The sequence below is a fragment of the Aplidium turbinatum genome, chromosome 1 (assembly GCF_918807975.1).
Source record: "Aplidium turbinatum chromosome 1, kaAplTurb1.1, whole genome shotgun sequence".
NCBI lineage: Eukaryota > Metazoa > Chordata > Ascidiacea > Aplousobranchia > Polyclinidae > Aplidium > Aplidium turbinatum.
In genome coordinates, this window is record NC_137472.1 from 26,653,163 (window position 1) to 26,680,975 (window position 27,813).

At 38.6% G+C, this 27,813-nt stretch overlaps 1 protein-coding gene across 1 annotated transcript in view; it reads left to right on the plus strand.

Moving 5' to 3' along the window:
• The window catches only part of LOC145771932 (actin-histidine N-methyltransferase-like), a 58,614-nt gene extending 36,071 nt beyond the window's left edge, over positions 1-22,543 (plus strand). The window contains exons 6-14 of the mRNA XM_082583703.1: positions 11,853-11,933; positions 12,293-12,348; positions 14,020-14,155; positions 14,453-14,550; positions 14,732-14,906; positions 15,252-15,410; positions 15,552-15,715; positions 17,488-17,677; positions 19,074-22,543. Of these exons, the coding sequence (XP_082439829.1) occupies positions 11,853-11,933; positions 12,293-12,348; positions 14,020-14,155; positions 14,453-14,550; positions 14,732-14,906; positions 15,252-15,410; positions 15,552-15,715; positions 17,488-17,677; positions 19,074-19,165 (1,151 nt within the window). The 3' untranslated portion in view covers positions 19,166-22,543. The remainder of the gene's footprint in view (positions 1-11,852; positions 11,934-12,292; positions 12,349-14,019; positions 14,156-14,452; positions 14,551-14,731; positions 14,907-15,251; positions 15,411-15,551; positions 15,716-17,487; positions 17,678-19,073) is intronic.
• The last annotated feature ends 5,270 nt before the right edge of the window (positions 22,544-27,813 follow it).

Genomic DNA, 27,813 nt, shown 5'->3' on the forward strand with positions numbered 1-27,813 from the left:
GCCGCACAACAACTCCTTAAGAATGCAGAAGAACTTGGTTTAAGTGCGGCACACTGGACGAATCACATGTGGAACACGGAGTGGCAAAATCACACCTCCATGCTCCGTGACTTCATACCCGACGCCGATCCCCATCCACCAGGGATGTCCCTCGCAAGGCTTGCGTGGGTCAGACTAAACCGCCTGCGAACTGGCGTCGGCCGCTACCGTTCGGACATGCACAAGTGGGGCCTGGCTCCTTCATCAGAATGTGAGTGTGGTGCCACGGAACAGACTGCAGACCATGTCATCCACCACTGCCTAACCTACCGGCCTCCACACGGTGCGCATGGTCTGAGGGTCCTGGACGACGAGACTGCTGAGTGGCTGAAGATTTCCTGCCCTCCAATCTAGCCTGGAAAGATCGCTCATACGCCATCATCATCACAACAACGCCATCCAGTATTAACAGATGTTGTGTTACATATGATCATTTTCAAATTTTTCCATGCATCATATTCATCTGATAGGTTTTCTAGACTGCTGAAAATATCGTAAGCTGTTCCACTTTTGCATTTTAGAACACCCAGTTTGATTTCTCTTGATGGACTTTTAAAGCATACTACCTGATATAATATTCAATTCATGTTTGCCAATCTTTTTTCCATCAAAGTGTAAACAGATATTATTCTACTCTTCCATAATTGATTTTAATTTTAGCTTTGCATGGTTGCCATCTCTTATAACTGCTCTCCAAACCAAGGTCGGATTTAGATAATGGGGGGCCCGGAGCACTTTTAGATCGGGGCCCCCTTGCAAAAACCACCTCTACGTCTACAGTAGCATTAATCCAGCACTACACAGCATTTTGCAGAAACTTCAAAGACTGAAAGAAAAAAATATAATAATAACAACACAAAATCACATTTTTTTCCACGTTGGGGGCCCTTCAAAAGGGGGGCCGGGGCACTTGCACCCTCTGCCCCCTCCCTAAATCCGGGCCTGCTCCAAACACCATATTGTGATGGTGTGGGAACACTGATTCCATCATCAGCCAGGCTAGCACAGACAACTGCTCCTTTGTTGGTTGAAAAAGAATTGTGTATAACCAATTTTGATGCATGCGATGTAGAAATATGCAACACTGGTTTTGACTGGGTAATATTGTCACTGTATTCTGCCATAGTACTCTCTGCATCACTTGTACAACTCTCGACATCACTTGATGCTGTCTCATCTTCTTCATTTGGTGTGACATGATGTGAAGCCACATTGGTACTGGTATGTGAAGCACTTGATGTTCGCACTCTCTTTGAAAGGTGGATTGACGATTCTGGAGCAGTTTTGTTGGTTGTATAGCCAATTTTTCCTTTAGATTCAATTTGTAGGTTATATAGTTTTTTTGTTTTCTTGGCACAGCCACTCTCCTTCTATCTTGGTATTGTCAAACAGGTTTTCTGTTTCATCTTTAAATGAATCCATTTTCGTTTTTCTATTTTTCTCCTGTTTCTCCATCAACTTATGTAGCTTTGAGATTATTGTTCGCTGGAAAGTTCAATTTTGACCAGAGAATAATTAATTCATCAGCTATTAGAATCGCTTGTGTAGTCTTGTCCTTAGCTTGGTCCAAAAGTGAGAGGTATCGCCCGATTATGTCTTTCTTTTTGGGAATGCGAACATAATTACTCATGGTTTCAATCATTGGCATGTTTCTTCTTGTTGGCTTTACAGCAAGATTATTCGTCCAGGATACCACATTCTTCTCAACAGATTCACTTGACTTGTGGTAAGCCATGATATGAATAATTTAATTTGTGCAATCACAATTTACCAAAATAAAATTTCAAATCTTTGCAATTGAAATTGTGTCAGGCAAATTCAAATTAGTCAATATATATATTACGGTATATAGTCTATAACTCTATATCTCCAAAAGAAAGCCCATCCTTCATACATTGAAAACTGGAAAAAATTTGGTGTGTGAGTTTTTTGTTAAAACAGTCTTAACTTTTGTGAGTTTTCAAATCAAGACTTAAAAGTTTATCATTTGTGACTACAGGACACACAAAATTTTAAAAAATTTTTTCAAGTCATAACCCTATTGCCCATACGACCTTACTCCATTGGCCTTCGCCAACTTATCAACATTCTCATTCAATCCAAGCAAGTTCATAACTTCTTTTGTATTCCTTTTGTCCATCAGCTTCACATCACACATTGCCACCATCGCACTCTCAGTTCTTCTTAAAATCGCCAATTCGTTTTCCCGTATGCACCATGTCTCAATTCCGTACAGCATTGGAAATCTCACTCATCTAGTATAAATTCTTCCTCTCATTTTCAATGCACATCTTCTACCACATGATAACTGTTGACACTCATTGAATTTCACCCAACCAAACCTTCCTCTTGCAGTCACTGCCGCTTCACAACCACCACTGGTATTCAACCTATCTCCTATATAGCAAAAAGCATTCACCGATTCAACTTCGTCATTCAGCTTTTCAACAGGACCAACCATTTTTTCTTCAATCTTCTTGCATTTTTCACATTCAAAACAATCTCCAGATCTGCATGTCACCCTCTTCATCTTTGCACATTGCACATCTTCCATGTACCCACTTCCTGCATTTCGTACACACAACGGAATTTTCCGTGACTCTTCTTCCACATACTCTACAAGGGTCGATTTTGGTAGTTCCCCCTTCCGTTCCACTTATTATAATACTGTACAACCTTTGTATTTTTATTGTTGACGTACATACCTTTACATTGAAGCGCTCCTTCCGCTTCTCAAATTTCTCTCTCAGATCTTCCATTGTGTCAACAAAACCAAATCATCGGCGTATAGTATCGCCATCAAGGATCTTCTCTTACACATTCAGTAATCACATCAATGGCAAAAATTACAAGGGCAAAGATTAGAGGAGTCAGAGGACCGAACCCTGGTGTACATTGACCTTCACCGAAAACTTGTCTGAGAGGATAGATCCAACGCGAACTCTCGTTCTTGCACCGTCGTAAAGACTCATTACTGCTGGCACGAATGCCTCTGGTATTTCTTTTTTTCTCATCGCCCATTCCATCACTCTTTCATAACTCTATCAAATGCCTAAAGTTGCTATATCCACGAAGCACGGTAGCACGACAATTTAAAGCAGACAATTCAAAGCCGTTTATTCAAAGCTGATGATTCAAAGACGAAAATTCAAAGCGGTTGATTCAAAGACGACAATTCAAAGACGAAAATTCAAAGCCGTCAATTAAAATCCGATAATTCAAAGCTGAGATTAACGACAAAAAACAAAACAGAGAAAAGCCGACAATTCAAACCTAAAATAGTTCATAAGAAAACAGTTTCAATTTAATTACATACCAAAAGCCGACAATTCTAACAGAAAATAGTTCGCAAGAAAACTACATGCCAAAGTTGTGAGCAATTCCACGCAAATACTGAGCCGTTGTTCGAGCATCATACTGTTGCACAATGCGAAGGATCTGTTCATTTAGTTGTTCATATTTCCTTTTTCGAGATGGAGGATTGTGGCCTGCCACAAGACGTTCCATTAGGACTTCGTTATGTTTTTGCTCTTTCTTAAGAGCGTTGATGCAGCGAAAGATGGACGGACGAAAGCAACCGACAGTTGATTGAAAACGTCTATGCCACCCTTCAATGCTATTGTTGGTATGATGCTCTCCACGCAAAGTGCGCTGATAAACATTCCAAAGTTCATTTGAGAACACAGCAGGTCTTCGATGCCCGTGGCGAGTTGGTCGACCAATCCAAGTGTCCTCAAAGTAATCAGCTACAGGCTGAATTCGGTGATCAAATTCTTCATCTATCACTAGGGCTTGTAATGCGTTCTCAACGTCTTGTTCTGGTACAAAAGCTAGTGCTGCCAGGCTCCGCGCACTCATTGCAAACTTTCCATCATCTTCTTTATAAGCTGCTACCAATCCAAATTGTTGTATTTTACGCCAAACACATGCTGTAAATGGAAAAAGCAGCCCGTCAGTGAAGTTGCGGGAAAATTGTCTTGAATGGCATTGATTGCAGCCTTCTCAAAGTCTGTCATCCAGGACATTGGATTTATTTGAGGTCGAAAGTTTTTTATAGCTTTCAAAAGTCGACAATAGGTTTGAGCAGCTTTGTTCGGAAGAAGAGCATAGACAAGAGGTACAATTGTGCCTAATTCAATAGCATGGATGGTATATAGCTGTTGAAAGAGATGGCTTGGAGCTGTGCTAAAAGTTCCATCAGAGAAATAGCTTTGACTCTGAGAGAGAAGTTCAAGGTTACGCTGGGTACTGATGCATATGCGATCATTTCCAGGCCCAGAATCATAAAGCAGAAACACAGTACCATCATCCAATTTCTTGAATTCTACTGGAATTACCAGTTCTTCAGCATTTGACGGCTCCACAGGAATATTTTGTACTTGCCTTCTGGCTTGCTGAATGCTGCGTTTCAAAACACGTTCCTCAGGAATTTGAGCTGCTGCATTTGGATGCAAATCTGCTGTTGCCGCCGTAATGATTTGCTGAGCTGTAGCGTAAGACGTTGCTGCTTGCAACTTAAGCTGGGCACAAACATCCAAAACCTGCTTATGCTGACCATTTGGAGCGTGGTTATGTTCTCCAACAAATTTCACTGCCTTTTCATTGCAGACATGCATTCTTGCTTTGCACTTATTTTCCTTCCAATACTCTTCACACAACCAGAAGCTTAACCCCTCACCAAGCTTACTATCCCTGTCGTGATTATAGCAGTAGCCGCCATGGCATGCTTTATTCCTTCCTCTTTCCGTTTTCGTGAAAGAAACATCCATACTACTCCTTGTTCGACTTCTGACTAACTTCAGCATTGCAAAACGATGGACTTTTGAGTACAGTACGAGCTCGCACTCTTATCACATCACAATAAGATTAATTAATTTCAATTATTGACTTTTCCAATCAAGCGGATTAATTATCGTCAACTTTGAACTGCCGGCTTTCAATTGACCACTTGGAATTGTCGTCTTTGAATTATCGGCTTTCAATCGACCGCTTTGAATTGTTATCTTTGAATTATCGGCTTTGAATAGACGCATAACCACGAAGCACATATACATTAGGATGGGCCGTTTTTGACTTTTTTCGAAATTCAAAAGCGGCTAGTCATAAAAAGTGGCACATGCATGAAAAAATTACGTGTGCAAAATTTCATCAGTTTAGGGGTGCATCTTCTGCCCCCGCAAAGGGGTCAAACGTTCAATTTTTTGAAAAAAAATGGGGGAAATTTCACTTTCCATTTTAACATAATTTTTTTTATAATTTTTCTATACTGGCTAGTTGTAAATTGTAAGTGGGATGTACCCAGAACTTTCTTATGTAAAGGCATGTTCGAAGCTTAAGGTTTACTGCCCCTGCATCGACGACCAAAATGCTGAATTTTCACCAATTTGAGATGCTATTTTGTCATTGCTCAATAAACAAACTTATCGCAAAAGGGCGAGATGGTGTTAACGCTGTACGCTCATTTATGTTCTGTCCATTAACTTTGCAGGATGATACGAATGAGGTACGAACATCAGTACATATTTATGATAAAGAGTTACAAAAAAAATGAATAACCTTTTGACGTCAAATTCTAGAGGTGGGCCTAAATTTCAGAAAAATTTGGACCAAATGAAAGAATCTGCAAAGCAAAAATATTTGAAATCGGTTGTTGTAGCCTAAGTGTTCCAATTTTCTGCAATGTACTTGCCCGCAGGAAAATTGTGTCCTTTCTTGATCAAAGAACAACTCGCATAATGGTGATTGATAAACATGATAAATCGGCCACAAAATCTAATTTTAAACGTTTTCCGAGGAGAGTCGCAAGATCAGAACAATTCCGTTCTTTACGTGAAGACCCAGGAGCAGGCAAAAGTAGCGCTTTGGTTAAAACACCTTTAACTTCTTATTCAAGCTCAGAAACTTTGTCATCCAATGAAGAACGCTGCAAAGATTTTGATTATCAACCCAGTTTTGCCTCGGAAAACCCCACAAAAAGCAAGGTTAAGTTTAGTAGTATTTGCTGAATCATGCGATCGTACTGGTATTTCAGATAGGTCTGCAGCATTTATTGCTTCATTATTTCTACAAGATGCGGGAGTTGTAACGGATAGCAAATCTCAATCAGTCATAGATAAAAGCCAAGTGAGAAGAGCAAGAAAAAAAATGAGGTTTACAACTCAAATGGAAAGTAGGCCTATCATGCGCATAAATTTGCAAAGCATATATTTTGATGGCCGACAAGATTAAACCATCAAACACAATGAAATTGCTGGGCGACTTCGAAACATTTTGCAGTTGAAGAACACATTACTTTACTTGAGGAGCCAAGTTATCATTTCATTGGTCATTTTACTGCAGCCAACTGATCTAATGTGTCAATAGCTACCGGGATTCTTGAATGTCTTGGATCCAATAAAGTTAGCTACGATAATGTAATGGCAATTGGATGCGATGGAACTGCAATAAACACAGGTCAAAAAGGCGTCGTGATAAAGCTCCTGGAAGATCATTTCCAAAAGCCACTTCAATGGTTAATATGCCTACTCCATAGTAATGAATTGCCTCTTAGGCATCTTGTGAAAGATATGGCAATACTAGCAGACCTGATAGCTTCACTGGGCTCATTATAATGCAGCTAGCCACTGTCACACAACTAGATGTTGTAAAATATAAAGTAGTTCCGGCACCAGAGATTGAAATTCATGAAAATGACCTCAGCACTGACCAAAAATATCTTCTACACATGCACAAAGCAGTGAAAAGTGGAGATGTATCAATTCATTTCGCGTATAGGAGTCCAGGTATGATGAACCACTCAAGATGGATGAACACAGCCAATAGAATTCTACGTTTATATGTTGCATCTAATGCGTCAGCTGTATTGGTGGAACGTGTGGACCATATTATGAATGTTTATATTCCAGTATGGTTTGCCAATATAAATGAAAGCAATTTCACTAATGGCCAAAAACATTTCTTTGAAATTCTACACTCTGCTCAGAAGCTATCGAATAAAGCTCGCAATATCCTCAACAAAGTAATATAGAGGAATGCGTTTTACGCCCATCCTGAAAACATTTTGATTGCAATCATATGTTATACCAAAGAGTATGAAAGGGAACTAGGATGGAGAAGAATTTTCAATTCAAGAATATTATCATCTCACAGCACTTGTCAGCAAAAATTTACACTGTCAATATTGCAGTTCCAGTCTTCGAAATTAGCACATTTTTACTTCGGCAAAAACGTTGCCGAGGCCAAACGGCAAAAGTTGAAATTGCATCGGCAATTGCTGTGAACGTTTATTACGAAAAAAATTGTAGGCTACCACAACATGTAAAACGAGAAGCGAAACATATAATAGAGTAGTCTATCAAGACCGCAGCGGCATTGTTTGATTTGTTGTGATGTAATAATACCAAAAGTAGCGAGCAAAGCGATACCCACGCTGTTACGATAACTCACGGGGGGGGGAAGTATGCTAATTTTGGGTTGATTCAATGTTCGAGTCAGCACAAATCGATTTAATTTTCCCGACCGGTTGTATTGCGTAACAACAATGCCCAATAAGAAATGACGGCGACGACGTCATTTCTTAAGACGCTTGAAGCTTATGCTTGAAGACGCAAAACTGCCCGTTCATGAACGCGCGATGACATATGATCGGAAGCATTACTTTTCTTTACTGCCGAAGTACCATTTATCCAAATTTGTACTACTTTTTTAACTGGGCCCCGTAGCTTTTCTAATTCCGATTTGTTTCCATCATAAAATTCTTTACAAATTTTACAAAATACTACACTAACTTTTCCTTCTGTCCCCTCTGTTTCATAACCTATAGCAGGTAAATTCCACTTTTTAACTGTATCTTCCTTTACCATGATTTATATTGGCAATGACGCTGGTAAAGAACAAGCTTTTGATGAAAGAATAACTGATTGCGTAACAATTAAGCCAGTATTCATAAGGTTGCAAACTTTTTTTATAGTTCTCATACGCAATACGCATTGTCAGCGCATAAAATTGCACATGTTGTTACGCAACCAGACATCTATCACAAACCGCAATTAACAAAGCTCACTCTAAAGCAGTGGTTTCCAACCTTTTTGTTGTCACGGACCCCTTTAGACAAACTATTAATTCTGCGGACCCCTACCTAAATTTTGCCTGAAACTCAATTAACATACTATTGACTATTGTAATACAAATAATTATGCTACTCAACTACTGTATACTGTGTCATATTGCATTGCCGCTAAGACTCCTGCGGCAAATATCAGGTTAAACAGTTGCTTAAATAAGAAAATTAAAGGATTATTTAAGAAATGTCAGCAGTAGGCCTATTTGAATATTAAGGTGACCCAAAGTGCCATGCCGAAACTTTTTCAACGTAAGCAAATTTAATGAGATGGTTGTTGTTGCCTTTCCTGAACTAAACGACTGAACTGCGATTGAGTTTTTGACAATGCAACACGCATGTCATCTTCAACGTCCACTGTCCAGGCGATTTCTATGTTGTTTTTATTGTAACAAGAGCTGAGAGTCCTGCCTCACAAAGGTTAAATAGTTATGAATGGTAACAAAACAATAATCGCTTGCTTTGCTACGAATGGGTAGGTTTGCAGTTGTGAGCACCAAAATTCTTCCACAGTTTTTGAATGAAACTCAATGCGTAATAACTGTTTTGATCTCAAGTCAAATCAATTAGGTCATCTTTACTGAGATCGTCATCGCTAATGTTGTTCAGGTCAAAAAGAAAAGGATTTCCAATCTATGTTTCAATTTCGTTCGGCAGGTGTTCTAAATTAAAATAACGTTGAAATGAGATTTGCAGGGTTTCAAGTGTGCGCAAAATTTTTCTCTTATAGAGATCAAAAGAGTAGCCTACATTCTCCTCGAGTTTCATCCATCACGATAAGATCTTTTAACATTGGAAAGTTAGTGTAATTACCTGCTTCCAATCTGCGTTTCCAAACCGGCAACTTGGCTAAAAACGCTTTCAGTTTTTCAGCTGCATCAATTATTGTCACACCTGGTCCTTGAATGCCACGATTAACATTATTAATATGACCGAAAATATCGGCTAAGTAGGCCATGCCGTATAGAAAACTTTTACTTTCGAACAGTTTTAAAAGGGGACTTCCTTTTGCTTTCAAAAGAGTTGATATATTCCTCATTTTTTAGCTGTTGCAGTCGTTTTAAAACTTCTCTAGATAACCAACGTACCGATACAAAAGTACTCCGTAATCTGACCCTACTTTTTGACAGAGTGCTTTAAAAGTAAGGTGGTTTACAGGTCTGCTTTTGATGAAATTAACGACTTCACGCAATTTGTCAGAATTTCTTTGAGACTTGCTAGTAAAGTTTTTGCTGCTAAGGCGTACTTGTGCAAGAAGCAATGGGTAACAACCACGCGAGGAGCTTTGTTTTTTACTAAAGCAGCAAATCCGGATTTGTTCCCGAGCATAGCTGGTGCTTCATCCGTGCATATAGAACAAAGTTTTTTTTTTCTCCAAAATTCATCAAGGTAATCACGGACCCCCAAATGCTTTCTCACGGACCCCCAAGGGGTCCGCGAACCCCAGGTTGGGAACCACTGCTCTAAAGGTTAACGCGTTAACCTATTACTTACATGTATTCGACGTCTGTTGATGTTGTGTGGTTCGTTGTGAAAGCGGTGCGATTGTTTCTGATACAGCTGGACGAGATAACGGAAGGCGAAGCGCGATAAGGAGTAAATGCTTACAATAATTTGACGTCTACTGGCGTTGAATCAATGCAAATAGGGGGATATTTCTATAAAAGATTCAATTCTCCCAGCTACATCAAGCAATAGTAAGATTGAATCAACCTCCTAGTCTGGTGTGGTCTAAGAAAATTAGGGTTATTTTTGTAATCTTGTGGTCCTTACAAGCGCTCGTGCGGCCTCGGCATTTTATTGCCGAGGCTAATGTGCCATTCATGCACCTGCCTCGGCAATTGCCGAGGCTAATTTCGAAGACTGAGTTCAGTTCCGAACGTTACTTTGAGATGATAGACTGGCAAAATATTCCAGTTACGGAACCTCCAGTGATGCGTGGTGTTGACAGCAATGTGATAAAAGAGCACATCAAAAGAAAGATGCTCATCACATGTGGTGGACAGCATTGAAAGACTACAATCAAGGAAAAAAAATTCCTAGGTTCCAGTCGAAACAAGATTTTATGATTCTTTAGACTTAAGCCAGAACTAAGATTCAACAATCATCTGGTGAACTAGTTACAAGCCCTTGTTGTTTGTTGTACTTTTGACACAATTTCGTTTTTGTTTTTTTGTTTTTTTTTGTTAAAACAAGTTCAGTTTTATCGTTACATTGCTGTCAAACAAAGTTTATTCCTGTATGTGGTTCTTGTAGTAGCCTATCAAGTGAACGTTTAATGGTTTGTAAATGATAAATTTGTGTAAACAAAATCATGATAACAATTCACGTGGAACTGTACAGTACATTCCATTTACAGAACCTGCAGATCATATTGCTTTTATTCTGAAGTAAATTATAAGTTGCGTTTTATAGCTGCAACTGATCAAACGTAGGTACTATTGCTTTTAATTTATGCAAGACTACGTCTTATAGTTTGTCAGTTCGTATCATCCTGCAAAGTTAGTGGACAGAACATAAATAAGCGTACAGCGTTAACACCATATCGCCCTTTTGCGACAAGTTTGTTTATTGAGCAATGACAAAACAGCATTTCAAATTGGTGAAAATTCAGCATTTTGGTCGTCGATGCGAGGGCAGTAAACCTTAAGCTGCGACTATGCCTTTACATAGGAAAGTTCTGGGTACATCTCACTTACAATTTATAACTAGCCAGTAGAAAAATTATAAAAAAAATTATGTTCAAACGAAAAGTGAAATTTCTCCTTTTTTTTCAAAAAATTGAAAGTTTGACCCCTTTGCGGGAGCAGAAGATGCACCCCCAAACTGATAAAATTTTGCACACGTAATTTTTTCATGCATGTGCCACTTTTTATGACTAGCCATTTTTGAATTTCGAAAAAAAAGTCAAAAATGGCCCACCCTAATATACATGTTCTATCCCTTGTCCTGATATTTCTCTTGCAACCCTCTCAAAATGAAAATAGCATTTGTCGTTCCCAGGTATAAAGCCACACTGCATGTCGTCCAGCTTCACTAAAGATCTTATTTTCCAAGACCCTTTCCACTACCTTCATTGCATGCTCCAACAGTTTTATTCCCCTATATGACCCACAATCGATTACACCACCCTTATCCTTGAAGATGGGTATCACCATGCTCGTCTTCCATGCATTTGGCATTCCTTTTCCATCCACTACACGTTGGCTGATTTCCTGCATTGCTTTTAATCCTGTCTTTCACTTGCGTGTATCATTTCCACAGTGACTTCAGAAGTCCAGGAGCCTTCCCCGATTTTATTTTTTTTATTGCTTGAGTCACCTCCTCTCGAGTTATTCTCATTATTGGACCTGCTACCACGTCGGTTTCCACATTTTGATCCCTATCGTTTTCTTCGTTCATTATCACCTCTGTATGTTCTTTCTCACTGAAACCAAGTCTTCCATTTCTTCCTTTAGTACATCGACCACCATCCACATCTTTCCCATCCTTCTTCAAAACCTTTATAAACTTGTATACTACTTCGTTCGGACCGTTTTTTAATTAGGTCAATCCCTGCTCAGCTTTTTTCTTTTCTGATCTATTTCTGCACCAGTCCTTGTATGCGTATGTTCAATTCCAGAGTTTTCAGGGAAGTTTAATATTTTGTTCAATCTTATGTTTCAGTTGTGGTTACCGGTTAATTGTTTTTCAGATATTTTGCCAAAGCAGTTTACCACAACACTGTACTTCACCCCAAATGAGATGAAGTACCTTAAAGGTTCATCAGTATTAAGTGAGTTTCCGACAGAAATCACCTGTGCTATATACGCATTTAATTTTTTTTATTTACCCTACTATTTAAATTCATCCGACCGAGCTAAGATCAATTACTCAACAACGTTTGAAACTTCGGTCATAGACTTTCACCTCTCTACCAAGCAGCCGACCACTGTTATAGTGACAAAAGCAGCCAATCCGTTTGAACGTCGAATTAATTGCGGAGGAAACAGGCTTGTTTTCTTTTTATAAATGGCATTAGCGAAGACCTGATTTGAGTGCTTTTAGTTTTTAACTGCGTCCTTGCACAGTAGCTCATGGCATTTTCTACGAAGCAAGATTGCGTTATTAACTGTGGCCTTCGTTGTGTTTCAGGTAGCGCTCTAAACCAGTACAGATCGATTGTCCGGCAGTTTGCTCTGTTATATCAAGTAAGATTGATTTGGGATTTTAAATCACTTTTCTAAGGCAAGTGAAGCTTTTGACTGAGACAACTGTCGATACAACAGTTGGCTTGGACCGGCGATAACGGTAGTACCCATACCGGCCTTGATCAAAACCACTCAACTAATTTTTCTTTAGTTTACTGTCTGTACTTCACTACTTCACGAGTCACATGTTGATTGACCAATCCAGACGTTCGCATCCGAGAGGTTTTCTCAATGCCGCACTCAACACGCTCAGCCCAGGCAGCAGGTTTATATTCTGGGTCCAATTATGTTTTTTTTTTAATAATTGCTCAAGTTTTCCCAGCTTTCATAGTCGATCATTTATCCTAACGTAACCTTTTGGCCTATGTATTACGCAAATTCTGTTTGCTCATTTCACTTCTAGAATATTCGATATTTTTAGAAACTCTTCTGAGTTAGTTCTGGATGATTCTGGTCAATTCAAACAAATATAAGTGGCCGCGTATGTTTTCTAATGTTTTTTAGAAAGTTATTCTTTAAGTCGTTGCAGTTGACAATAGTTTTGGAAACCGTGAAAACATTATGAAGCAAAATCGTGAAGTATGTTTGACGTGATGAATTAATTATCTAGTATTGAAAGTGCTAAACCATCCGTCAGTGGTTGAATGATTTCGGAGCATGAAAGTAGAAGGGCTTTAGTTATTAGAGAGGGGTTAGATGGTGGAGGTGGATTAGATGCCATGCTTATTTTTTTTTTTACCAACTGTACACTAAACCTGAAGTGACAAGCGAAAAATATAAAAACAATATATTTTTAAAATACTTTGGAAGCTTTCATGAGCAATCATGATGCTTACAAGAATGTTACAATGTCTGAACAATTATCACCAATTCTCATTTTTGATAGCAAATAAGCAAGTGCTTCCCGATTTTGAAAAAAATGATTTTAATGCAACATCTGACAGCACTAGAATTATATAAGAATTTATTTGATATTTTCATGAAATCAGTGACCGCGAGTTTGATTTAATTGGAAATCTGTTCGTATTGTCAATTGAAAAAGTTTCGTATAGTTTTCATGATACATTTTTTAAACTCAATCCGATTTTTGGTCAAGAGATTTATTTAATGAAAAATCGACCATCAGTATGGCCATTAATCTGTGCTTTGTAATGCGGCAGAGAGAGTTATCCGAGGTATCCATCCGTTTGTCTTCACATCTTTATGCAAATCTGGTTTCTTAACTCTCTTGTAAGTGAAGAAACAACAAAGATTATACTACTTTGTGTGCTTCCTATGAATTATTGTCAAGGAAAAAACAATTTATGTTTCCCACTGCTCTGTTAAGTTCGAATAGTTTAGTGTTTTGAATATATTCATTTCATTAAAAGGTTATTCAGCAAAGTTAATTATTAATAATTAAGTACTTTTATAGAGACTAAAAAGCTTATCAATTGTAAAGAGAGTAGGTTCTCTTCTTAATGTACTGATGTAAAAATACTTTTTGCAAGTTAAATTTCTAAAGGGAATTTTAGCTTCGTATAGCAGTTAAAGTGATTCATAAAATATAAACGCTGAGAACCACCCGACTAGTCTAAATGGTGGTTTATATCACTCAGAAAAACGTTTATTGTATACAATAGAACCGTTAAAAATGAACAGCTGTATTTCATAGAAATAACATTTTTCTAGTTACTGTCAAAAACTGGGGGAAATCAAGCCAAGGACGTGGAGGAGATCGAGATTGGTGCTAGAGAAGCGTTCTCGTATGACGCTTACCGATGGTGCGTGTCCGCTGTGTCCACCCGCCAGAATATGATACCACGTTGTGAGTGATTTCTTGCCTGGCTGCCTTTTAAATATTTGTTAATTATGTTAATATTAGACAGACTTATGGAGTTTTCTTTTATTGGTAAATCAGAAGTAAAAATATAGGCTTGTCACCACCACTCAATATCTTTAAAAAGAAATGTTCGAGTTCATTCAACATCATTAGATTACTCCTGGCAAGGAGACAATTTTCATGCACTTGCAAATTATCTGCTTGTCTAAAGTTCACGCCAATGGCGTCGTACACACTCTTACAGTTCTTTCAAACTGTGATTGTTTTTTACTTTGTCATCAGCAAAGAAGAACCGATCTGGTTCGATGGTTTATAATGAAGAACAGTCAACTCTTGCTTTGATACCATTGTGGGATATGTTCAACCACGCGGTGGGGCCGGTAAGTTATCATGTTCATCACCGTTCAACAAAAGCTGGTAAATCACGCTATTTCCTTATACAACTTTTCAATTCAAACGAAGGTTTCAAAGCATCAACCTTGGTAACCAGGGTCTGTTAGAAGCATTTAATTGGTAATATATTTAGCATTTATGGTACACGATGATCCTACAATCTTCCAGATGAGCACAACATACGATTTAGAAACGGATAAACTTGAGTGCTTAGCCATGGCCGACTTTAAAGAAGGCCAGCAAGTGACGATATGTTATGGCGGACGAAACAGTGCTGATCTTCTTATTCACAACGGCTTTCTCATCGCCGACAACCCATTCGACAAAGTCAAAATAAGTCTTGGTACGTTTCATCAATGGGTTGGTTAAATTTCTGTAAAACTTTAAATTTCTACAATGTCAATTTTTACTAGACTTTCAAACAACTATAGAAGTTGTCTGCACTCATCTGTCAGCGCTTGTTGAGGGACTCAATATCGTATCGTTTAATAAACGTACTGTATCAAAGTCAGAACGAAAATGTTTGCGATCTGTTGTGAAAAGTGACGTTCAAATGACGTGCATGCGTCGCTGGGTTTCCGATTTTGTGCTATCGTCAACTAAACTGCAGTATATGTGATGATATTGATTACTATTTTCAGAAACGAAGACATTGTTTTTTTATTTGAATTTTTTGTAATCTTGTTAGGAGTAAGTCCGAAAGACTTGCTTTATGTAAAAAAGACTCGGCTGCTCGCCAGACTGAACTGTGACTCCAGCGGCCAGTTTGCCATTTGTTCAATCAATGGAAACTTACCAACCTCTCCTGACCTACTGGCCTTTCTGCGCGTATTCCACATGAGCAAAGGTTGGAGATACTTCATGTTTTGATGTGTTCATTACAAGGTGTTGATCGAAATTAAAACTTATTTGTAACGCGCTTGTTAATAATTTTTGCTTCTTGATCACGTATAATTCCTGGACAGTTTCTTAACATTTGTGTTCACAGACGACCTGGATCACTGGTTGGCCAAAGAAGACAAGGATCTGTTTTCATTACGAGAGGTCTATATTTCCACGCCTTCACAATTCAGGAATGATGCAAAGTTGTGGACGTTTCTTGAGAACAGGGTCAAGTTGCTGCTTTTGGAAAGAAAAAAGTTTTTACCCGGTGTATGTGATTAATTACCATTCATGATAATGAAATACCAACTTTTCTTTTTGTGTTATTGACCATCTTACTTCGTCCTCATCTGCCTTTGCAAGGAACTCTCAGTTTGAGGCATCAGAGAGATTTCTCTTTGTGGTTCAATCTTATATTAATATGTCAAGTATGCAGATAGTTTCATGGCAAAGTGAACACAAGTGTTTGCATAGAACAGGGGTGGGGAACCTTTTCAGTATTGCGGGCCACATAAAATGAGAAATAACACAAGCGGGCCACTAAAAATTTCGAAATTTTATTTACAGAAAAAACTGATTCGCAGCGGTAGGTGCTTCCATACAGAGACACATATTTCAAAGCATGTTCCCGCATGACTGGAAAATCACCAGCATTTATGCAGCTTTGATAAAAGTTGAGCTGTGGAATGTTTTGGTACATCGCTTTCAACGTACCGTCATTCTGGAGATCTACTATTTCATGTTGGAAGTTATTAGGAACATCATTATTAAGAACATCTTATTGTTTTCAAGTTGTACTTTCCACAGATGTAGTTTAGCTTCAAATGATTTCACTTTTGCAAACAAGGAGTTCAAAAGCTGATTCGGTCCCTGCAACTTGACGTTGAGCTCGGAGAGGTGCTCGCTAATGTCAACCATAAACGCTAGGTCACACAACCATTGGCTATCAGTGAGTTCGACGACATGGTTTCCCTGATTATTCATGAACTGATCGACTTCGTTTCGTTTCATTTCTTCATCGACGGCCATTCGCAATATACCGAGAATGCAGAGCCTACTCTTTTTTGAGCTGTTGTTTCAATATGATGATGATTATGTGCCTGATCTGATACAGACGTTGGCGATCATGGTCTTCCAAACTTCTCTGTCATTTGCCATTCGTATAAAATCGTTCGTTTTAACTGTTGTGTTTGTGGCCCATTGATTCAAGCTGTTTAAATAAGTTAATCTTTGTCGACCTCTGCTTCTTTTTCCCTGTATCATCCCCAATAGAGCTAATTTTTCCAAATCTCCATGTCTGTGAATATGACCTACAAATTGCATCTGACGCCTTCTAACTGTTGTTATTAATCTCCTTTCTGCATTTGCCAATTTCATAACTTCGTCATTACTCTTCTTTTCAGTCCAAGATATCCTCAAAATCCTTCTGTTTCAATATATTTTGGGTAAAGAAATTTTGACGCGGGCCACATGGAACAGTCACGCGGGCCACATTCGGCCCGCGGGCCGCAGGTTCCCCACCCCTGGCATAGAACAACTACTGGGATTTAGAATTTAGTTTTATTGAGGCAAGTGATGAAATCACTTGCCTCAACTCACGTTGCGTGTGCTTGAATGATTCCAACTCATTTTGGAATCCTTGAATGAAATCAACTCATGTTGCGTGTGCTTGAATGATTCCATCACAGCTCTTTGAAATTCCATTAGTTTGTCTGAAAACATTGAAAACCAAAGCTGGTAATGAGAAGTTTTCTGAAAATAAAAAAACAAAAGTATTTTAACTTCTCATTGCCTTTTCCATTGAGGAACTCAGGCAGTAGAATGGCATTAAAACGACATGGCTCTAGCTGTCGATGAGGGCGTGGTTTATCTGTGGTCAGTTCTATAGAATTGCAATACCGAACTTGTGGAACAGAAACATGTGTAAAAATATGCGTTTTAGCGATTAAGTTGGTATTTGTAGTATTTTTGTGCACCGAAGATTGTTTATACAACTATACAGTTTACTTCCACCTCACCGATGTTGCCGTGTGTTATTGCAGGATGTTGACGAAATGCTATCCGACAACTCTACCTCTCCTCGGGTCAAGTTGGCGCTGAGAGCACAAACTGAAGAGCGGAAGGTTCTCGAAGCTTGCATCGCATTCTGCCAGAAGTTCCGTCTTGGTGTCGAAAAACAAACTTTTCCAAATTTTCAGGAATTTTCTAAAGATATTTTGCAACTTAATGAAGGTAGGTCAAGGACTGGTTTGTACATTAGAACTGGCTAGGAAGTGGGACCTTTGCATTAGCTTGCTGATTTTCATTGTAATATTGTCTGCAAAGTTTCGCCTTTGCCGAACACGGTTATAGGTGAATTGTTCGTAAACAGTTGTTCGTAAAACAATTGTTCGTAAGCAGTTGTTCGTAAAATTAATTCTTTGTAAATCATTTCTTCGTATACATCAATTCTTCGTATAGGTGAATTGTTCGTAAACAGGTGATAGGTCAATTTTTCAGTTGTTACTCAGGAGCGCCGAAATCGGGGGGAAGGGGGGCATCATGGAGGGGAAGGGGGCAATGGTGCCCTTTTAAGGTCATGTAAGCTACTGCACATTTTGCAATATAACAATTTCTGCAATTCGCTTTTAGCCTAATTATAATTTCATTTTTGCCTCAAAATAATATTCACAGCACAAAATTCTGCAACACAGTAGGTTACATCATTGTAAAATAGCATGATTGATGTATTTCATTGTATATTGGACACTTGTGTCATTACTGGATAGTGAGCTGATAGATGAGCATTATCGCTATATCTTATCTTGAAACTTTTTAAAAAATTGACCTTTCAGCAACAAAATTGCCCTTTTTCATAATCCTGCCCCCCAGCCAAAATCGTTGCGGCGCCCCTGTTGTTACTCGTGCAAGACATTTCTTTTCAAAATCCTCACATTTCCAATAGCCTAAATAGTTTCTTGCCCTTGTGCGTTAAGTGCACTATAATCTTTGTAATAAAGCTGGCCACCAAAAAAGTTTTGGCTTTCCTTTTTCGCTGCGCACAAAGTGCATGCCATTCTGAATCATGGAGTCTACACTATGTCTGCTCGTCTACAGTACGTCTCATCTCTAGCATAGGCTATACGCTACCCTAATTAATTGTAACCGTTTTACGAACAATTAGTGTTACGGTCAATTGCATCCACGAAGAAATGCTTTACGAAGAATTGTGTTACGAAGAATTAATTTTACGAAGAATTGGTTTACGAACAACTGTTTACGAAAAAACGTCGGACACCGCCAAACACATACTTTCAAAGGGGAGAAGTACGCACGGCAGATTTGTAGATTGTGCCGGGTGATTTTTTGCTGGTTTAGCCAGGTATTTGGTTTTAACAAATTAGTTGAAAATATCGATTTCGTTATTCTGTCGATGAAATGTGTCTGTATGTTAACCTAGAAAATGCATTTTCTAAATGAATTCCTAACTTGTTTTTATCTTTCTGTTATTTTCTTGTACAGTTTCCCACATGGTTTTTATTATGGGTATGGCAATGTAAATGGTCTGGCCATCTTGTGCTGGTGGCCTAACGCGAATTATTCGTTTCTTTAAATCTGTCAGTGCTCCTCATGTAGCTGTAAATTTCAGAAGTTGAGAAAACATCGTTGGAGGATCAATCTAATGGAAATAATTTTGAAAAGGTCGAACAAGATGAAACTTTTCTTCAAGCAGTGAATTGAATGACAAGGAATGTTTTCGCCTGCCAGATGATAATCTTTGCTCTGGCTTCGTGATAACGAAAATGCGTAGAGATTTTCAAAGACTGCCCACGACCTACTAGAACACGGTCAAATATGTTGCTATTTGAGGAAATTTGTAAGAGTCTGAATTGTTACAATCATAGCTATGATAAACCTGTCATCTTGCCGTTACCAGAAGTAAGTAAAATAAGTAATATTTGCACCTAGACATATTTTTGGCTTGTTTATCCGGAGATTAGGTATGTACGTTGAGCAGTGAGCACAGTTTACACAATACGAATGTAATATGTAAGACTTTTCAACTGCACCCCGGAGGTGGTATCGTTTGGTGCAATTGCATGTTCCATTTAAAATATCAAGGATTTTTTGTGGATTCAATGTTGTAAGCTGTTCATTTGATGTATCAATTTAAATTTTAATTCGTTTGTTTTTCGCCAAGTTTAGTTTTGCAAGTAAAATATGGCTATTGGCGAAACATCCTGCTTTACAAAAAAACCTAACGGCTGTAAGATGAGACTACCTCCAGGATGCAGTTGGAAAGTCTTACATATTTTGCATTATTATTGCATAAATTGTGCTTAACATACATATCTAATCTCTGGTAAAACAAGCCAAAAATATGTCTAGATGCAAATGTTGCTTGTCTTACATACTTCTGTAAGGGGAAAAATGACAGGTTTATCATGGCTATGATTGTAACAATTTAGACTCTTGGAAATTTTTCCAAATAGCAACATATTTGGCCGTGTTTTAGTAGGCCGTGGACTGCCATTACTTTTCCGCCACTTCTATCAATCCAAAGTAACCAGTGTTTCGACACCTGTTGACCCAGATAATCTTTAATGCTAGTTGTGTGGCCCACAGCGCGGTAGCCAGACCGTTATCCTATCATAGGGTATCGAAAAAATGAGCACAAACTTTGAATGGTGTTCATAAAACTGGAATTTTAAAAGTTTGCTTTCTCTTCTCGATTAAAATGTTATTGACTGCTTTCTATTCGAGAATATAACCCATCGGCAGAGTTAACTTCGTGTCAAGTTTGACAGTTTCCAATCGTGCTCTTTTCGTTGTCAGAGCTTTGACCGCAAAATATTGAAATACTAACAGAACAACAATTAGTTGTAACACAGTTTATCTTGCTGTACTATCTATGTGAGCACTGAAAATCTTCACTTACACAATTTGAGCCAAAAAAGTTGCAATATGGCCGGTTTGAGATTGCCAGTTGTGCTTTGGCTACTTGAAATCCAGCTAATAATGGCATGATACAAGCTAAGGAAACATGACAATGATAAAATGACTTCACTGATAAGGAACATCAACTAATCCATGGACATCACTCGCACTGCGCACTGGATTGGGAATATTTACTGCAAGATAAACAAGTTTATTGATTCAATTATTTCTGCTGTACTTTTCCTGGGAGCAGCATCAGTTAGTTTTAGCAAAGAAGCACTGTCTGAAAGATGACAACGCTTTAAAGGAAGACTTTGCTGGGAATCAGCTTTAGCATGTCAATATTAATAACTGCAGTATTGTGTGCGTTAAAGTTTAAAAGGACAAGACACCGGCCGGTTGTTATAACGTCTCGTAGAACTTCTGATTTTAATGTGGCTTGAAATGGAATCGCAGCTAAAAGCTTATACGATGCTTCTAAGTCTCTAATAAGCGGACAGAGATCTGTCTTTTTCTTCGTTGAAGACCGTTTTCTTTACTTTTAATGTCCGTTTTCGATTATAGAACCCATTTACTGCATATGTCATGGTTTCTGTTAAATTGTCTCATTTTGTCCCGAAACGTTAGGTTCGACCAGTTATCTGCAGTGGCTTCTCCATTTCTCTGTTGTTGGCATCTTCAATTTTTAAGCTCTTTTTTGTCAAGTCATCCTTCACAGGTGTTAAAACAGTGATTTCATATTTTCGACATGGAAAATGAAATGCAACTAATCGATATGTGAAGAAAGGGCGTTCTTCCCGGCTATCAGCACAAGGCTGAGCACTCACTAGTACAGCGAGCAGTTGCGATTCGCTAACCATAACGGTGTAGCTTCCACGCTAGCCATTCAGACTATCCAATCAAACAATATGTTTCTCGGCAGCCGATTTGTAGCAAGAATTGACAGCGATAGACAGCCCAGCCCAGCAAGAATTGACAGAATTGGCAGCCCAGCCTCATGGGCGAAACACGGTGTCTATCGCTGTCAATTCTTGCTACAAATCGGCTGCCGAGAAACATAATCGATATGTTGATAATCATAAGACACCCAGCTTGTTCCTTATTTCTCAAGAAAGCGTTGAATTAATTACTAGTTTTGTTCAAAACCAAAAATACAGCGGTGTCAACAGATTAAAAATTTTGTGAAATTTGTTTAAAATAATAATAAAAATTGTTGTTTTGGTACATCATAACGCTTATAACTTTTCAGTAGCTGTGTTGTGGAAAATATGATTCCGTTTTGATTGATGTTGGCAATGTTCTGAGGTTTCAAAATCTAAACATTTTCCATGAAGAAAGATGCCCAGAGTTTTAATTTTTTGATATCCTTCTATTGCATGTTGCTTCGTTCACCGTTATCATCAGGAACGGTGACAGGTTCCATAGTTAACTTCTCATTTCTTTGTGGGAAAAGGGGTATTGTGTTCACTGTTCAGTAGCCATTTGCGTCATGAATCATGCAGTTGTTTGCTCTGTATTTGCGTTATGGTTATGGCAATACAATAACGTGTGATGTTAAAGCAAACGAAAATATTAATTTTACTAATTCTGCGGTCCACTTTATGTAGTAGTAGACCAGTTTTAATCCGGTGATGTCCCCGTTACCGAGGGTGGCCGGATTCACCTCCAAGTGCCGCAATCGCCTTCACACCCTGCATTATGTATTGATGTATTTTCATCGACTGGGCAGTTTCTGGGAATTAAATTTATATCCTTGCCCTTGGATCAAACTAGAAGATTTGCAATTTATATAACTTCTGTGTTGACTAAACGATTGTATCGTTTCTTAGTTTACTGATTTTAAAATTGTATTTTTGCAACGTTTATGAATGCTGTTAAAACTCTTAAAGCAATTCAAGTTTTCAAACACGCTTCACTTTTGCATGCTGACAAGATTACTTGTAGTGAAAACTTTCTGCTTTTGTTCACACAAAGTTCTGAGTTTTGAAAAGACAGTCGTTTTTGCTTTATTTTTTGCTATTTGTTACGTTGATTCTGCATCATCGTGCGGGTAGTAAATAGAAAAACTTTGCAAAATGATTTTAGTTTGCTCTTTTTATCTAAAGATAGCTTGAGGTTTGGAGATGTTTTAGATTATTTTTAAGATACGTCCATGAATCATTTCAACGTCATTACCGCCATTAGTCCTGGACAAAACAGCTTGAAACCAACCGTCACAATTCTCGGTGAGAAACCGATTATAGGCTGTTGTTCTTCATCGTTTCTTGTTTTTTTTTGTGAGTTGTAATTGAAAGTAAATTGCCCGATAAAACAATTTTGATTCTATATTGCATTTTTTTTTCAAAGGTGCTAAGTTATAAAGTGGCAATTTTCATTCCTGTCTCAAACTGCAATGTCTCAACTCACCGTGAGGTCATGCTATTGGTTACTCTCCTGCATCAGTGGGAGTGTTGACCCAATTAAACTTAGATCGTAGGCCTGTAGCTTGTTAGTAGCAAAATCGATTAAACAAAGCAAACATATTGAAAAGCAATGGTCCTAGCTTGGTTTGTAACGTTTTATTAGCTAATTTATGGTTCTTTGCTAAAGCCTATTCCAAAATTAATTCATTAAACAATATAGTCTTTTGGTCAGGGCTTTTCAAACTGTGGTCTGTGACGATATTACGAAAACTCTTGCATTGTGCAATGTACAGTAGGCAACGTGGTACCGACGTCACGGTGCTTGTTTTTTCATGGCAGTATATTAAAGTTGTACTATCTCTTAATTGTGTAAAATATTACAAAATTTGGATGAACTCCATCAGGTCCACATCGAGCTTGAAGTTCAATTACATTTACAATGAAAGTTAAGGGGCCCTGAGAATGGTAAAAATTGCTATGCACTACTCCCACAAGTCAAAAACGAGGGTGGCACTCGAAATTCAAATGGCCGCCATGGACATACCACTCAAGATATTGATCTATAACGTGGTATTCTTTCCTTTGGTAGCCTAAGGCAGGGCTTCCAAAACTTTGTTGCTCGCCACCCCTTTTAATCTCCTAAACTGTTTTGCGACCCCTTACGATTAAAATGTCGGCTGCATTGCCGAGTGGTGAGAACACTGGAACGGCAATCGAAAGGTCGCCGGTTCGACACCGCTCAAGAGCATGCGGCTGTGTCTGTGGCAGGACACTTAAAGGCATGCCTGAAGGTGGACAATAGGCTGGCGCAAAATCTCGAAAAAAATTTTTTTTCTTTTAAATTTTTCGTCAGTTTGGAATATTGTTCCTTTTGGTAAATGTATCTCCTACACCAAATTTCACAAAAAAATATTAACGTTTGACCCTGGTTCACCTGGTTTGAATTTTTTCAAAATATCGAATTTTTGCTTATCCCTGGAAACTGCTCAGTGCTCACCCGCTATCTTCTAATGCATTCTAGCATCTTAATGGACACAATAAGAGGCAGTAACACAAACTAGTATCAAGCAAAGTGGTTTAATTAGCAACTCCATGAACACTGACACGTGTATTACTCTCAAAATGTCGAATTCTACCACATTTCAGACATGATTTTCTTTGTGCACCGTTCACTGTAGTAAATATCTACTGCTTTCAGTTTCTTGAATCATTTGACGATGTTTAGCGATTTTCACAGGCCAACAAAACTTTTTTTTTTTATATAAAGGCAGGACAAGTGAGAGTCATTTTAAGGTATTTCGAGGCCCCTGATTCTGAAAATGCAATAAGTTTTTTCGAATTGGCTTTAGTTTTTGAGTTACCGGTACAGCAAAAATATTTTTTTTGCAATTTTGAGCCCCCATAGATTTAACGTCGTGTTGTAAACAACAAAGTAAACAAACTACATAGACAAAACTGGAAGTAATCCCAGGCACATTTCTGAGTTGTATAAACGCTATTTGGAACCAATCACGTTGATTACAACCCATAGGCCTACAAACAGCTATTTAACGTTTACTGGCCTAGTAACAATCAAAATATGATGTGAAGTAAGCCTGAGGATACAGGATGTAGAATATATAACTTGCGTTTTGCATTGATATATTTGTTGACTTCAACAGTATCAGACTTACTTGTTTGTTTGTTTATCTTTTTCCTGCATTGCGGGAAAGCGGACTTGAGCGCTATGCATCGGTGTACGCCTTCCGACATACACCTGACCCGCGCTGCAGCCGACAGCAATGTCTGTTTCCGGTTGTCTACTTAACTTATGACTTCAATTTGGTACTACCAAAATCGATCACTAGGTAGAGGCAATTATCGTAAAGTTTCTTGCCCAGAGAAACAAGTGCGGGTGGCTGGAGTCGAACACGCAGGCTCTCGACTGCGAGCCCAACGCGCTAACCACTCGGCCACGGCTGCCACAGCTACTAAGTACAAACAAAATGCATACATTGTTTTGCTTAACAAACTAGACAAATAAGCAAAACAAAGCTATCGATGAACAAACGCAACTCTTTATTATGATTGGCCTACTGAGCAACACCCATCAAGGTACGAAGGCCATTTATATAATTACATAATACAAAGTTATGTTCTTCAGTAAAGTACGGTAGTTGCTTAGAATTTTATCCTTGCTGCGGAAGAACGTAATCTTGGTTGTAGTCAAGAATGCCACGTTGATCAAGATGACGAGCCAAGATTCCAGCTGCTACTTTTGATAACTAAATCTTTAACTACAGTAGGTGATAGAAATGGTTTGGAGAAAAAAACTTGACCTTGCTCCAAAACATTACTGAAGGTATTGAGGTTACTCTCAGTCATGCTCGTTTTCCTATTGTTTCAAGCAAATCGCCACTTGAAACTAGAGAGGGCAAACAGAAATAGCAACGTCCATGCAATGACTGCCTTGCACACTCCATGTAAACATGATGTTCCAACATCCTCACCGTGCAGAAGTGTCAATTTTCATGGTGATTTCACGGCTCTCTTTATGCCATGGCACTCTGAACTTCTTAGCCTTGAGCCCAGAAACGGGTTTGAGTGCAATGTTTGCATACTTTAGGAGGAACCCAGGACTTATCTTGATCACCCAGCTTCATGTCAAAGTAATAATAATAATGCTTGTTTTTATATAGCGCTGTATATCTATCGCAGAATGCGTTGGTCCTCTGCGTTGCCTCATGCAACAAAATATATCGGGGTTGTTTGTACAGCATCCTACTTGTCAAAGGCATATTTTATTAGCCTATATGCCATTTATTGAGCCTATAGACCAGAAAAAACTTCTTGCAGCAAAAACTTGGCCTTAGCAAAGGCTTAGAATAAAACTTCATTTGTACAAGTATCCATTTCAGTAAGTCAACCTTTTCAATATAAAGCTGTAGTCATAAACACATGACTTTCGGGATATTTTTCTTGTGATGTAGGCCTACTGATTCACAACTGTTTTCATTGAGTATTTATGTCTCCCTTACGTTAAACACAGTTCGTTTCAACCTTTGCTTGCGTTTAGAACTTTCGTCATAGATATCTTACATATTGATATGCAACTCAGCAATCGTGGAATCATCGCCACGCTCGACTGACTTTATGGACACAATCAACAATCAAGGTTGCCAGCTTGGCTAGCGTATCTATGGTACTGGTAGTCAGTCAGTCAAAGGTAGGCTATTATTGTACGGTTTGGGCTTGGCGAGTGGTGGCTTTTGAGCTCTTTTGGAATATTTTGTTTGGCGTATATTTCAAGTTTTTCACAGAATAGCCTACTATGAAAAATCAAGACAATAATCTTTCTTCACGTAGGTTATGCAACTTCTGTTTCATGATCGTTGGAACTATCATTAAAGCTTGTTGTAGGCAGTTTACAAACCTGAGATGCCGGAACAATTTTGGGACGAGAGTTTTAGGATGAGATATAGCGATAATGCTGGGCAACTCGTTCGTTTTCCCGCTATTAGCCATGAAAGTCGAAATGTGAGACAGATGAATTGAATAATTGCAATAGCTTAAACAAGAAACGAAAGGTAAATTTTACATTCATAGCATCACAATCTGCTGCAAAGTATAAAATGTGTCCACGGGATAATTTGTGTGGGCCTACTGTAGTAGGGCTACCATATGTCCTCTTTTAGGAGGATTTCTCCTCTTTTTTCATGTCCTCTTTTAGGAGGATTTGTCCTCTTTTTTCATGTCCTCTTTTTTGCATTGCTATCATTTTCAACAAGGTTTTATTTTGATGTGACCTTGGCGAAAGCTAAATAAGGCCAAGCAACGATACCAAAAAAGAAAAGTAGCCTATGTTTTCTGTGAGCTGTGGCAGAAGTAGGTTATCCTTGTTTAAGAAAAGTGTTTATTGACTTTGAAGTTGGCAATACATTGCTTGCTGTGGATATGGTGGATACATTTATTTCTGTGGCAAACGAAGGAAGTGTTACTCGATGACCATGTCAGATGTATTTTTATTGTTCGACTTTTGTTTTGCCTGTTTGGATGTATAGACCGCTAATTTCATTTTTCGAGTTCACATCCTTTGATTAGATGCTTATTGCTTATGTTGTCTTACACCAAAGAATAGGTTAACGCTTTTCAGTGGTGTGTGGAAGTATCTGTCAGAGAAAAATGTTGGCATTGATGATGCTAAACTGTTCGATCTAAACCAGTGGTTCTTAACCTGGGCACTACCGCCCCCTAGTGGGCGCTGTTAACTTTTAGAGGGGCGGAAATATTCAGAGGGCGTTATAGGGGGCGCTACATTCAAAAGGTGTAACGATATTTTCCTCACTGCAAATTTGCTTTAGTAGTTCTGCTGGGGGTACGAGAATCCACCGAGGATGAGGAGCTATATACAGTATAGAGATTGTGTTTAACAAGGGAAGTAGTGATTCTCTCTCAGAGCATTCTATGTTGGCCTATACAGCACAATGCACACCATCCGACAAGCGTGGACGTCGGATGGTGTTGTGCATGGCCTTTGTTGTTGATAATGGGCATTGTTTCCCTTTCCTTGTAGTAAGTAAATGGCATTTTGTGGTCAGCTTTTGGCAGGGACAGCGGGCAGGCAGTGCAAGCAAACCATAAGGACTGGTCATAATAATAGTCAGTCAATAATGGTTATTAGTGTAACTCTTACTAACTACTAAAAAGCAGCAGAGATGTGCCTTAAGACTTTTTAGTTAAGAGCCTTAAGGCACATCTGTGCTGATTTTTTAGTATTAAAACTAACATCGGCTTAAACTAGTTTTTTCTTACTAACTAATAACTAATTACTACTGGCTGTAGGCTAGCCTTATAGTCTTGGAAGAAAATGTCATTAGTAGGCTACAGCCCTTATATTATGGTGGGCGCCAGACTATGGAAATCTCTGAAAAGGGGCGCTGGGGAAAAAAAGGTTAAGAACCACTGATCTAAACCAAAGCTAGTGCAAAGGCGTCTTAAACCTGATTCTCAGCCTTGCATTAGCTTTGTTTAAATGATGGCATATTAGAAAATGGACAGAATAGTTCAAAT